Source organism: Bos indicus x Bos taurus, chromosome 16, assembly GCF_003369695.1.
Source record: "Bos indicus x Bos taurus breed Angus x Brahman F1 hybrid chromosome 16, Bos_hybrid_MaternalHap_v2.0, whole genome shotgun sequence".
In the NCBI taxonomy this organism is placed as follows: domain Eukaryota; kingdom Metazoa; phylum Chordata; class Mammalia; order Artiodactyla; family Bovidae; genus Bos; species Bos indicus x Bos taurus.
Genome location: NC_040091.1, coordinates 77,087,845 through 77,103,080, shown reverse-complemented (window position 1 = coordinate 77,103,080; position 15,236 = coordinate 77,087,845). Strand labels below are relative to the sequence as shown.

At 39.7% G+C, this 15,236-nt stretch overlaps 1 protein-coding gene across 1 annotated transcript; it reads left to right on the top strand.

The window, feature by feature from the left end:
• The first annotated feature begins 1,097 nt into the window (after nt 1–1,097).
• Nucleotides 1,098–5,376, top strand: LOC113906956. The gene is made up of 2 exons (XM_027565798.1): nt 1,098–1,483; nt 2,934–5,376. Exons 1-2 carry the CDS (start codon nt 1,257–1,259, stop codon nt 3,658–3,660), a joined length of 954 nt encoding a protein of 317 aa, XP_027421599.1. The 5' UTR covers nt 1,098–1,256; the 3' UTR covers nt 3,661–5,376.
• The last annotated feature ends 9,860 nt before the right edge of the window (nt 5,377–15,236 follow it).

Sequence of the window (15,236 nt, the reverse complement as noted above, 5' to 3'; positions counted from 1 at the left end):
GACCTTGTGAGCTGCTGTAGCAGTCAGACAAGAGTGACCGGCTCCTCGCAGGTTTGCAAGGAAAAGCACCCGGGCACCTCTCGCTTTGTTGTCCTCTTTACGTGTTGTACACAGGTCTGTGGATCCTGAATCCAGGAAAATGAGTAGAGAGGTGCAATCTGTGAGAGCTCGCCTTCTCACCCTGGGAAGGTAGGGTGTGATGTCACGGTCTCTAAGGGAACCCCCCCCACCGCACTTAAATCTTTGCAAAGGCACTGGAGAGTTTTAGGGATCAGCTGCATTAAATAATGCTGGGATAACTGAAGAGTACCTTCTGCCTGCCCATTTGATGCTCATTTTGCATTATCCAAAAAAGTAAATGAAGGAATGGTTTTGGAAAAAGGACCCTTTTCCTTCCCTGCTCAGCTGAAGCTTCTTTGATATTGTTAGCTTTTAATAATCCCCCGCCACAACTTCTCCAGACTGTAACAGCCACTCAAAAAAGTTTATTCCATTCCTGGGTGTCACTAATGGACAATTTAGGCTGTTGAGAACTGCAATTAAGCTTCTTTCAACATCAAAATCAACTCTGAGAATTCATCATTGAAGAAAAATTGATTTTGTGCTTCCAAACACAACTGACTTCAGCAGAGAAATGAGATGAACATTTACCTTCTGTCATGTCCAAAGTTAATCAGGGAAAACACACACGCACACACACACACACAGACATACACACACACATACACACACATACGCACACACAGACAGACACACACACAGACATACACACACACAGACACACACACACAGACACAGACACATACACACACATACGCACACACAGACACACACACACGCACACACAGACACACAGACACAGACACACACAGACACACACACAGACAGACAGACACACACACACAGACACACACACACACACGTTTTCCTGACAGGCAAACGAGCAAATCACAGACAGAAGGGCAGGACAGGGGGATAAAAAGGGAAAAAACATCTTAAAAAAGCTGGGCTTCCAAACCCCTCCCAGCAGCCTCTGGAGGATGACTTCAGTGGCTCCCTTAACTAGTTCTGTCACTGTAAAACCCTACAGTCATTCTTGCACACATAAAGGACAAATAAGCTGGAGAGGACGACTCAGACGCTTTCATTTTTAACTATTCACCAATGGAGGAGAAGGCAGAATGCCTAAGCTAGGTCTCGGTGGCCAATAGGGTAGCTGTGTGTCTCCCACATGACTCGCTGCCCCTGTCTTTCACATGGGCTGTAATTTAGTTCAATTCAGAACTGCAGATAGTACAGGCTTCAGAGCAGCCAGAGATGCCTGTGCACAAGTGCCTGAGCTCCGAGGGACTTTGGGAAACACTTGGCTATCCCCCTCCTGCCTGGACCCCGGGACTCTGCACCTGCAGGACAGACAGCCCGGCCGCCGCCTCTGCCGTGCCTCCGGGGACGAGGAACCAGCACAGATAACCGTTTGGAAATGGTGAGTATCCATTTCTCTCCGTCCAGTGTGTTGACGAAAATAGTTTTGTCATAAGCATCCGATATGTGAAGATTTTTTTTTTTTTCAGCTACTCTTTGATGTGTGTCTAGAAGGCTATTCAGCTGGCAGGGAAAGGTTTCAGAAACAATTGTTGCATGCTGGATTCTGTGAAAGGGAAAGAATGAAAAATAAAAGTCAGGCATTCCAAGAGTAGCTGCAGGAGACTGCCCCTCGAAACATCGCTCCAGCACGCTGCTTTGTTCATAAGAAAAAAAAAAATGAAGGCACACACATATGTACTGACTTCTCTTCTTTTCGCTCTTAATGGCTAATCAGATTTGATCTGTCCCCAAGAAAAATAAAAGACAAACTTTGCTGACTCCACAGATGAGGGTACCATCCACTCTCCAGACATCTGACAGTTATTATAATTAGCTATGAAAGACGGCTTAGACACTTGGGGGCAAATAGCTCTTAAATTCTGAACAATGGCTTCAAGCCAGGGCTTTCTTTCTATTTATTTTTTAACCACCACTTTTCATGTTCTCATCGTGATAGAGACTGAACTGGTCTCAGGGTTTTCGTCTACAAATTGTGAAATCAAGTCCGGGCACAAGGGGAAGACTACTGAAAGTGGCCAGTGTGAAGACAGAGGAAAAAGACAGCTTTCTGTCTAGGGATCCAGGCTTCCGTGTATAAAGATTTTTTTTTTTTTTTTAATTCCTAACAGGGTGGAGGATGTGGGGGTGGGGAGGAAGCATGCGGAAGCTGCTTTATAGAAGAATGCTTAAAGAATAAAGTAATTTGGGATTTCTTGACTAGCACACAAGGGTACGGTTAGCATCTAAGTCACATTCGTGGTGAGATTTTTTTTTTTTTTTGATGGAGTTTCAAACAGAAGCAACATACAAAGCACCTTTTTTATTTATAAAATAATTAGAAACAAATGGGGAGGAATGATCCCGCATTCCTGCTTTCTTTTTTACATCCAGTGAGGGTAATACAGCCAGGCACTATGACTGCACTTCTAGAATCATCCAAATCCTTAAAAAGTTATAGGCTAAGTCTCCCAAGAAATTAAAAGGTCAATCACATCGATGTGATTTTTCACTGATGAAGACTCGGACCGGCAAAACCTCTAGCCCAAAGGGAGTTTGTGAGAAAGCCCCGTGCTCCTGATTTTTGAAAGAGAATATTAACTCCATCAATTATGGAAGGGAATTATTCAAAGGCTCCAGACATAACTAATTATGGCTTAAAGAGATCCACCAGAGCCGAGCGAGTGTTCTAATTATAAAAGTCCAAGACGGTAGGAGTCATTTTTTTTTTAAGAGGACTTGGACACACATTTTCGCATCATCTTTTTTAAATACACCATTTTTTTTCTTTGTCTGCTCCTGTTATCCGCACCTCCCCCACCGCCGCCCACTGTGCGCCGAGACACCTGAAGGCCAGACATAATGATCAACAGAGCCCGGCCTGTCTGGATCCCAGCCAGGTCCCCCGCTACAATCAAGGAGCCTGCGTGCAGTGCATGCCCGACCTATCCCACTGCTCTGCAGATCTGGGATGGAAGTCTTAGACAGACTGCGGAAAGATTAAAGACAACAATATCCCCTTTCTCCTACCCCAGACGGCCTCGATTTTTTAACCCCTTCCTTGCCTCCAAAACCAAGAGGTCTTCTCGGAGCCCATGCACGTCCCGCAGGGACCCTCCGAACTCCCACACCCTATTCCATAGACGCCCACGCCTCATTTGGTACAGAAATCGCATCTCCACAGACCCACCGGGATATTTTAGGATTCACAGCGGTGCTCACAAAACAAAACGCGGTTTGCTGGTGCGGGGAGGAAATGCATTTCTGAATGAACTTGAGCCGTATGCAATCCGGAGAAAGTCAAAGGTCTGTGGAAAGATTTCTTGCAAACCTTGCAGAAGGTTATACTGGTTTCTGATGATGCTGTTCTTTAAGCATCTCTCTCGCTCTCATGCGTGTGCGCACACACACACACACACACACACTCACTCCCAGAGACACACTCAGCCAGGCACGTATATCATTCTATCGCAGAGAAACCCAGGTTTGCTGGTGATGTCATCACATATAAAATTTCGCCTTTGTGGGCAACATTTTCAATCACCTAATCACCAATGTCTGCTGGGTTTGTGCCCATAGGAAGTTCTCCTGTTTGTGGGGTTAACCGACACCCACAGGAAAGGACCGTGTTATTTGCAACTATCTTTCTTTTGAAGATGTGTCGTGGGGCGGGATGGCCATATTTATCAAGATACATGCAGTCAGGCAGAGTTTCCTGACCCTGGGCAGCCTGATTAACATGCTGGTTGAACATTTCAGAGGTGGCTGAATTTCAATGATGTAAATAGGATGTGGAAATGTGGAGCATTTTGAAATCATGTGGATAAAAATGCTGCGGTTCTGATATCTGTTACGACTTGGTGATTTTTATTTGCCACTCAAATTTTTGTCCCCTATTCAGTCATTTTTACTATTTACTTATTGCGAGAGGGAAGAACCTATACAAATGATTTTTTAGAAGTAACGCTCTGTTCGTGTACTTTGGGGTAGATGATAGTTGGGTTAAAATTTTGCGGGGTGGTACAGCATTTGTATTTATTTTCAAGTCTATTTTATGGGTCTTACACTATACAGTTATAACCAAGTGACTGTTCACAGATTTTTAATGATGTGTGTATTTAAGTACATGATTTTATTTTAACTGAACTCAAATAGAACAAAGTTTCATAATTTTACCAAAGCCCGTTGCCATATCTGAGACATAAACACAGAACAACTGTGTATACATAACGTCTCTTAATTACCAAGTTTTGGTCTGTAGTTTAAATTAATCTTCATTAATATAGAATGACTGGGTATATTACCCGTTCTTATATACTGAGTATTTGACACGTTATTTTTTTAATTTTGGAGTTTTCTCTTAATGCTTATTTCTTGCACACTGAAAAAGGGTTAACTTTGAAAGGTTTTCAGATCGCATGTACACGAACAGCAGTATTTATTTAACACAAATTAATGAGATTCATTTTGTTGCTGTGACATGTGATTCTTTCAAAACAAGTGAAAAGGTGTCTCGTTCTATTTTGCTTTCATGTTACGATTATTGATAAAAGTATACAGCCTAAAGAACTACCACATTTTGAATTAGAAAGAGCAAGCTACACAAGTTAGGTGACATTCTGTGGGGTAAGACTCCGGTGTGAACTAGTAAATAACTTTTCTGAGACATTCTTGGACCTGACTCCATAATTTTTACATAAACGGATCTCCCAACATATAGGGGAGTTCTTGCCTGAGGATGAATTATAGAATTGTTTTTATCAAAGGTTAAAAAAACAAGCAAATAGTTGGATTTAAATTTCACCTACTTTCTAAAAGCAAAACAGAGCATGGCCCGCTGGGAATACATGTTACTAAAAAGTCATCTTCCAAAGAAAAGAAGATAATGGACTTGATTGAAATAGTTGAACTACGTAACGCCAATTCAAGAACAAATGGTTTTTCAGAGCATAACAGAGAAAGAACAATTTACTATGGGACAGCTTATTCCTCTCACACAATAGTAATGATTTATTTGAAATGGCAGAACAAACATAGTAAATACACGAGAACAACCAATGACATCTGATGTCAGGGGTCCATCAGGATTCTTGTGTTGCTTGGAATAGAATATACCTAATTCAATTATCTATCAGAAGACCAGCTGAAACCTGTAATCTTGTTTAACATGTGTTGATGTTACAATCCTATATTTTCGGACCTGCATGTAGCACATGTAGTCGATGTAAAGGACACATTTTAACGTAGTCTTATGGCAAAAAATAATTATTAAAATAGTGTTATGTTATAACCAGAGTTTTAAAGATGTTCTTGAGTCAGTTTATTAACATTTTAAGACAATGAAATTTGGGTGGTGATGCCAGCTAACTAAGTCTGTGCTCAAATACTGGCTAAATGAAGGTATTGATGGTATAATTCTTGCAAATGCCTCATATCAAAAATATTTTTATTATATTGAACCATAGGACTCTTACTTGGCAAACGGCAAAAAACATATTTTTTTTAAACCTTTTCTGTTTTTTACCATTAGGAAGATGATTTCTGAAAGTGGTCTCAATTTGTAATTTCTTTTCATGAAAAGAGAGATTTGGGTTTGGTTTTGTTGTTTTCAAACTAAGCTTTCAGGCATAGGGCTTGGAAGTGTTCCGAGTGGATGCCCAGGCGGGCACCGCACAGGGACTGCGCAGGAACCCACCGCCAGTCTCAAGGAGGAAAGAAGGGGAACTGGTTTGGTTGGTTGCTTCAAGCCTGAGGTTTTAGCCTTCCAAGCCTCCATGCAGACTGCACTCTAAATCCATCTGAGGGAAAACTATCAAAGTCATTTCACCATTTTCGAGAGGTCCACGGGCCTGTGGATACCCCACGAGGGAGATGTGTCTGAGGAGTGATTGAGCGCCCTGCTACTGCCTGAGACCCCGGGAAGCTCAGGGAGGCGCTGAGGTCAGAGCGGCTCATGAATCACAGATAGGAAATGAGCTGTGTATCGCATATTTGGAGGCTTAAGGAGGAACGTTGGGGACATTTTACAGTAAACAGATTTGGGGTTGATTTTTGGCACACCTTTTGAAGCATCAGTGCGGCAGTTCAGCTGAAATAACTTTTTATACGTATGGCTAAGACCAGATGGCCCTGCGCTCCTTTCTTATTTAGATGAGATTTTCCTTTCAATAACATCTTTCTTCCTGACCTGTTTAAAAATTCCAGCGAATGAAATCAGCACAGGATTTTCAATTCTAATTGACCATGTGCAGAGGAAGGGCCAGTGGAGAAATAGTGGAAGCATTGTGAGCCTCCTTGCCTCAGTTTTGTCTTTGTGTTTGCATCTTACCAGCCAATCTAAACGAGTCAAAGATATTTCATTTTTACTAATATTAATATAGCTGCAAAGTTAATCCTCAGTGCAAATTATTTGAGATGACCGTTTCTGCCGTTTCATTATAATTCATTTTTTTTAAGTTCTCAGGCACTTCCGTAGTCTCTCAACTAGCAGGAAAGCCATTTATTGGTTAAAAATGCACCGAGATTTAGCATACTGGTTGAATTCAGATCAAAGAGGGATGATGCTAAATTTATTTTCCTTGTCACTTGAATAAATCATCATTATTGGAACATACATATATATATTGAATTTACCATGAAAATATCCACTATCTAAAATTCTTGGTTCATGATATGTATAGTTATTATATAAAGAAAAGCTGTATTTTTCTGGACATTTCGTTTAGACTTGGAATTAAAAGATACATCAAGAATTGGATATAATCTGCAGAGTCATATAGCCTAGCAAATCATATTTGCTGTAAAAGTGGGCATGTAATTCTCAGTTTTTTTCTTTCCAATAAGTTCTTGAATCAGTTTTCTTCAGCGTTTATTACCACAGAGATGTTCTGTTTTGAAAAGTTTAATTTCAGGATAGTAAAAGTGTTAGACGAAAACAAGTTTTCTTTCTGAAACTGATTATTTGGAGTAATAAAGATAGAAAGGAACACATACCAAAGGGATATGTTTTCTAAAATGTATGCTAGAGATAAGAAAAACTCCAAATTAGCTATCAGTGGTATTGAAATTCTATTAGCCATCCAACAGCACTGTCTCTCTTTGGAATTCTTTGCACAGTCTGCTTCAGGTAACTTTGATCTCAAGCCAATCTACTAGTTTGTCAAAAATGGGATGCCTCATCAAAAGCTACATTAGTGGAACTGAAGAAAAAAAAAAATGCACCTTATGACTGATAAGGTCAATTAGAATTTCTTTGCATCCAAATTACATAAAAATTAAAATGGAATCACCCACGGGATTCACAACTATGAAGCCATGTTCTAAGCATGCAAGTCAATTTGTTTTGAACCTTATAATTTAAATTTCTGAGATGACTGTCATCTGAGATGAATGTCATATGTACATATATATGCCATATATACATATATATATATCTCTGAATCAACTTGTGATACCAAAATATTAGAACTCTCACTATGCCATTAAGTATATGTTTTTACTATATCTTGCTCATATCTGGTAAGGTTTTTCCACTGATTTATGAATTATAAAAATTCATTAAAATATATATATATAGGATAGTGATTTAGCCCATTCTTTTCCCACTACTCTAAAACATAGTCAGAAATAGAGGAAGTCAAAATATAAGCAGAAAATTGAAGTATAATTCAGAGTCAAGGTATTAAATTATATATAATGTTTACCTGTTAGGTTTAATTTTTAAATTATAGCTTTGAATGAGCAATAAATTTAGCCCTGTATGTGAGAGGACGTGATGGAAAACAGGATCTTGGGGAAAATGATTAAAATTATATTGGTGTTGTAATTTCAGATGGTTGAACCTAAGACACCCACAACAGGTGTGAATAAGAAATAGAACTCTATACATTAGATAACTGATGAGAATCTAGGTATAGCATAGAGAGCTCTGCTCAGGGCTCTGTGGTGTCCTAAATGGGAGGAAATCCAAAAAAGAGGGGGTACATGCATACTTGTAGCTGATTCCCTTTGCTGTACAGCAGAAACCAATGCAATAGCTGTGAACAACTCCGGTAAACGTTTCTAAAAAGAAAGAAGAAGAAATGGGACTCTGAGCTCCTCCCACCTTCCCTTCTTCCATGTTAATCTGAAGAGCAGACGTGCTCTTGGTTCTGCAGGACCGTAAGTAATGGCAGATACTAAGGGAACGCGGGTGTTTGTATTCCTGCGAGGTCGTGGTGGAGCTTTGTCCGTCTGCCTCTCACCCTGTGTGTCCTGGCGCTTTAGGGGACAGCTCGGGAGAACACGTGACCCACGTTAAAGCTGCGAGCTGTGTAAAATGTCTCCCCCTTCCTGTTCCACACCACAGTGAGGGTCTGTTGGGGATGGAGGTCCTTGAGAAACAAGGGTTCCTTGGCTCTCCAGGGAACCCCCTTTGGATCTGTTTTTACGCTCCTTCTCAAGGCTCTTTCCCCAGACTTCGCACACACCCCAACCCTTGAGGTTTCCCACCTGCTGTGCTAGGTTCTCAGCCATTTCTGCTTGGGTAGTAGTGGCCTCAGCCTGAACTATCCAGCTAAGGGTCACACTCAGAGCTGTAACTTTTAAACTATATATATATATATATATATATATATATATATATATATATTCTTGCCTGAAAAATCCCATGGACAGAGGAGTCTGCCAGGCTACAGTCCTTGGGGCCACAAAGAGTCAGACAAGAAAAAGCATACACACGCGCACAAACACACACACACGTACGTATATATATATGTTATTGAAATACAGTTGATTGACAATGTTGTACTGGTTTCAGATGTACAGGACAGTTACATATATTTAGATTCTTTTTCAGATTCTTTTCCTTTATAGATTATTGCAAAATACTGAGTAGTTAGTTCATTGCGCTATACAGAGGAGGCTTAAACTATATTTTTCAACTGTGGGGAGAACGGGGCTAGCAGGTTGTACAGGACATCAGAAGAATACCTGTCCCTGCAGAGGCAGGTGTCTCTGGCATCCTGAAGTTCTGCGTGGCTGTGGCCAATAAGACTGAATTCAATTGGCCAGCCGCTGCTTCCAGCACGTGGTCTGTGCTCACGTGGGGGTGGAAGGCTCCTCTTGAGGGATGCGCGTGAGCGGGACTCTGTTCATCCTGGGAATGCACACGTGACTGGGTGTCTTTCCTGCAGGGAAGTTACTATTACAATCGTAAGGACCTAACTTCTCCCTCAGGAAACGTTGAACTAGAGAAACAGAACCTAAGTGTGAAACAGATTATGTCCGTCAGAATGGGAGAGTGTGAGCTGATCAGATAATCCAAAAATGAGGAGAATGTGTCAGAAAAAGGGGACTAGAGACATGTTCATCCTATGGCCGGATTATCCAGAAGCCTGTGTGTAAATGTAGCCTCTGAGGGATGGGGCCTCAGACTGAACCAAAAAATGCCATTTAAGGTTTTAAGTATCTAAGGTTATTGCTTTAAAACATTCGCTAAAGAGACTGACTTCACCAATTTGCCTTGTTACCATTAGCCTCCTATCAAGATGTTACTAACCTGGATTGGGGGGAAATGCAACAGTGGCCGATGCTCTGGTTGTTGTAAGTCACTTCACAAAGTACCTACATCTTGCCCTGAAAAGACGTGAAGATTTAAGCTGGTAGCACAGGGAACCGTATGCAGTGCTCTGTGGTGACATAGATGGGAAGGAGACCTGAAACAGAGGACTGGGGCCTCCCAGGCGGCACAGTGGTAAAGAACCCACCTGCCCATGCAGGAGACACAGGGTTCAATCCCTGGGTCAGGGAAGATCCCCTGGAGGAGGGCATCACAACCCACTCCAGTGTTCATGCCTGGAGAATCCCATGGACAGAGAAGCCTGGCAGCCTTCAGTCCAAAGAGTTGGACAGGACTGAAGTGACTGATCACGCACACACGCATACATATCACTGATTCACTTTGCCATACAGCAGAAACTAACACCGTTGTAAAGCAGCTATTCTCCAATAAAAATTAATTTAAAAAAAGAAAATTAAAAAAAAAGATTTAAACTGAAAACAGTGACGATGAAGAAATCCACTCTTTGGTTCGTCTGAGGACAAAAGAGGGTTAATTTCTTAAATCTCTGTGGAGGGGAAAAACAAAACAAAACTGGAAGATAAAAAACAAAGACTAAGCTGCTCGTGAAGTGGTTGTACTTATGGATTATACTACATCCTGAAAAGAAGAAAATCAGAGCTGTAAGATGGCGCCGCGGGGGTCGTCTGGAGCTTTCACAGTCTGAAGTCTGTGGAGTCAATGCTTATTAAGAGCTGGCCTTGACCTCTGCTCCCCCGTGCCTGCCTGGCCCAGGTGCCACAGCACTGGAAGGACTTTCCTGTTATGCAAACTGTGTGCAAACTTCAGACTGTGAATGAACAGATAAGCTGAGCGTGCAGGCCATCCGGGGGCCAGGGTGCCCACGTGAAAATAGAGAGTCAGGACCTGGAAACTTACATCCGATTCCTTTCATAATTAATACAGTGACTGTAGCTATAGCCAAGGCTATTCAGGTGCAGCTTACATTTAAACCAACTTCGTCCCTTTGCTGTTATGAGGAGGTTTTGCAAGAATATTTAAAATAGTGATTCCTGCCTAACAAATCCAATGTAGAAAAACATGTATAATGATTGCTTTAGAATTTTCACATGTCCACTCTTAGTGATACAAGGGGCTGTTATGTTCCAGGTTTTGTTTTTGTGTTTTTGCAAAGGATTGGTTTGACTTTTAAAAATTGCGTTAACTAAGAAAAGGAAACACAAAATTCCATGGAACTTTAGCCTGAAGTATAGTAAAACTTTTCCTACTCCAACATTCCATGAAGTGTATTTCTGTATTTACATAGTGTTTATAAATATAAGACAAAACCAAATTATACATATTCATTAATTGATATCTTGAATAAAATTAGCATGTTTATGCCTCTAAAATGTTAACTTGTATTGAAGCATATAAAATGTCCCCAAACAAACGATACCAACATAAAAGGGGGAAAGAAAGCTCCTCAGGTATCAGAATATATTGAAAATATTTAGGATTTTATGTTTCTGCTGAGTGTTTTGTTTAGCAGATAGTTTTATAAATTACATAAATTTACTTATTTTAAATATAAATTTTGAACTCAGAAGAAAACGAAATCAAATGAAATTTTGAAATTTTCACTAAATGAATCACATATAAACATGTCTTCTTTAGTTAGAATTTAAAAAATAGGAGAAATTTTCATTTTCAATTTACAAATATTTCAGACTATACTGAAAAGTAAAAGCAATATAATAAACACCATCATCTTTCCACAACCAAGATTTATAACTTGTAACAGTTTCCTCTAAGTACTCCAAGCAATTATAAAACAAATGCACGGTGGAGGACTCCAAATCCCTTCCCATTTCCTGATATCCCTCTGGTTATAGAAGTAATCAGTATCTTTCCTTTGCTAGGTCATTTTCATATCTCCATTTTTATACTTTAATCACCTACTAATGTAGCAAAAGAAAAAGCAAAACGTGAACACACTATCAGTTATGAAGTCCCTAAATTCGCTTTTTCTCAATTTACCTTAAAATTACCAAAAAATTTTCAAACACACATATTCTTTGGAAATAGTATTTACTTATTTATTTTTAGCCTAAAAACCACAATGCAATGCTGATTAAATACGTTAAAAGAGATCATTACCTTGCCTCCACAAAACGTCCTTGATTGCAGAAACTGAGAAAATATGCCTCCCACCTAATCCTTTTTACTGAGATTCTTTAGAATTGAGTGACTTAAACTTTAACCATTTTCACATAAGGTGTGGGTGATTGGTTATAGCTTTATACTTCAGTATTATCTCCATTGCTTTCATTTTACTGTCTTCATAAAAAAGAAAGTGCTGTAGGTAGCTTCATGCATGAATATCAATTTTCACATTTTACGTTCTCATACCGTCTTGTTAGGATGCTTCTTTTAAGTTATTCTAAGGAGTCACTGAAGTTACCTCTGTCTGGATTTGCTAAGACAATATCGGCGATGTGATAGTTAAATGAACATTGATTGTAGATGTTTTTTACTCTTCTTCTCGAGCCAGATCGCCTTTAATAAAGAAGCAGACACGTTTCTGAAAAGGTGTTTGGAAACCAAGATCTTAATTTGAACACAGTATTACTGTGGATTTGCATGCACTGCTTGGCAGGGCCTCTCTACAGGGACCCCTTCACATTTAGACAGCCCTCTGAGGGCCTCCAAGCAGAAACCCACATCAGAACTTTAAGGTCCTGTGTTCTCTTAAACATAATCTTCAGAGGGAAAACTTCAGGGTAACACAAAAGTGAGTTCAGAAGCATTTTCCCTATCATTTCCTTACTAATTGTTTAGGCAGCAATATGTCAAGAGCTGCTGTTGGGGCTGTTTAGTCACTAAGTCACGTCTGACTCTTTGTGACCCTGTGGACTGTAGCCCACCAGGCTCCTCTCTGCATGGGGTTTTCTCAGGCAAGAGTACTGAAGTGGGTTGCCATTTCCTCCCCCGAGGGATCTTCCAGACCCAAGGGTTGAGCCTGCATCTCCTGGATTGGCAGGCGGATTCTTTACCACTGAGCCACCAGGGAAGCCCTATATCAAGAGATGTGCTGTGCTTAGTCGCTCAGTCGTGTCCGACTCTTTGTGACCCCATGGACTGTAAACCTCCAGGCTCCTCTGTCCATAGGGATTCTCCAGGCAAGAACACTGGAGTCGGTTGCCACGCCCACCTCATATCAAGAGATACCTACAGTCAATTTAAAAATTAATCCAAGATCTTGATTCCCAAAGGGAAAAGATGCAACCAATATACCTGGGTTATATACTTAAGATTGCTAAACTATTTTCAACTTGCATGTATGAACTATATGCTAAGATTAGAGATTAGACAACTGGCAACCACTAGTAATATTTACTCCAGACAATATTTAGGCTTAATACAGTTTGAAGATAAAGACACGCAGTTATGCAAGACTCCACCTTTATTTTCAGATTCAAACCAGAGTATACTGTAGCCCTCAAATAGAGATCATTCCAAGTCTTTTATGCTAGGTGCTTAAAAAAAATGGCATAGTGATTTTGACTGCATCATTTCTTAAAAGAATGTATTGCTGCATAAGGTATTGAAAATATATTTCTTTTATAAGTTTTGTATGTTGCTGTTGCTGCTGTTGTATGTTCCCAGTCATGTCTGATTCTTTGTGACCCCATGGTCTTTTCTCAAAGACATCACATTTTTAGTATAAAATGAATTCGAGAGTATGGAAAGCTGTCTTTAAAACCTCTCTTATTATAAGTCAGAAAGAGCTTCAAACATATTGACTATTTATTTGACTTTTTCTTTCTTTTCTTCTTCTCAGCCGCCTATCACGTTCTTTAGCCTTTAAGCTACCAGTATTCCTTCCCCCTAGATAGCTTTATAGTAGGTGATATTTGTTGAGGTCTTTTTTATTCTTATTTCTCCAAAATTCTGGTCAGTTCATTAACTATCTTTCAGTATTCTTATGTCTGTTTCTCATAGTCACACAGCAAATCAAGGTACTGTGTAAGAAGTAAAAAAGATGTTTACTAAATACCTGACTGACTCTTTTTGGTCCTCAATTTCCCTATCAGTAATTTGGGGGAATTAGAGCTAGTAGATTTTCAAGGTCCTGAGACATATGTCTACATGATTAACTAAAGTTGAGACTCTGAATTCGATGAATTCTGAGCTCTCAAAATTATCTCAGTGTGTTACACGTGTGACAAATGGTCCATCTTTTAAAAAATCTAGACACACTTATACTTGTTAAAGACTATTCCTTTTAAGTGTTAATTTTCACTTTTTAAATTCCTTTCTGTGTAAAGTCTGATTCCTTTACATACCTTCTGAGGGGTAGTCTTCATCTGAATAAGTTGATATCTGATGTGAAGAATCACATGTAAAATTGTGTAGTTTAAAGAGATGCTGGATGACTCTGATGATGCATTTTACTGATGAGACCAGTAAGGGCAGGGAACAGCATAATCACTTCTTTGTGAAGATCCTTTTCGAATAGGATATTTTGTGCTAACTCCACAAAAACCTTGAACCATTGGGTTACGCAACAAAGTGGGGATTCTCTATGGGATGGATCTTAACTGTTATTACTGCAATCATCTGATATGATTTCGGGGGTTTTCCAAATGCTGATTTGGAAAACTAAGAGTTACATAATAGACACCCTCAAGGTATTACCAAAAGTTATTGTATTTCAAATTAGCCCTGCGACTGTTTTTGTGATAGGGAAGTTGATCACTGAGAGAATCTGTTGAGGAATCTTGCCAACATTTTTACCCTGAATTTTAGCAAATTTACTCAGGTTTATTTATTTATGAGCAACTTAGGTAAGTTATAAAGTCTCTTGCTAACTCAGGTGATGCTTTATGTTGACTCGAGTTTACAACCGTGGTGTACATACACTGAACTTCCATGTGGAGTAAATATAAAGGAAGTGAACTTACAGCTTCAAATTTCAGATACAGAGATATTAATAAAAGTTCAAAAACTGAGAGTTCAACAGGACTTATGGGAGTCCACAGAGGAAACCACCATCTCAAGTGAGTTGAATAAGAAATACAGGATGAATCACAAGGAATCACTTGGCACGTGCAGAGCTGTCACACCACGGAGGGCTCTTCTCTGCTACGGCCTGCGTGTGCGCGTGCGCTCGGGCGCTTCAGTTGTGTCTGACTCTTTGCAACCCTACACACTGTAGCCTGCCAGGGAAGCCACTGAAGTGTATACAAGTGACTTAATTTACTCCTTTAAGAAATTGTTATCAACAACGAGTCCAATCATCTCATAAAGCAGGCAATTAGGAACGGATTTCTTAAACCTATGTGTCCATCAAAATCATCTCTGCCTCTAAAATAGTGTATAAACACAGAATAGATCCAAATTAAATCACTTTTGTGGATATCCACAGCATACAAAAATCAAGAATCAAATAGCCATAGTATGAAATTGAGGAAATGTCAATTGTTTTATTCATCTTTCTTTAAAAAAAATTGTATTTAAGTAACCATAAAAGTCCAAGTTTTAGAAGTGAAGAAATAAAAGAGAAAAATAAAAGATGTAGCAGCAGATCATATTAAATCCAGAACATAGTTTC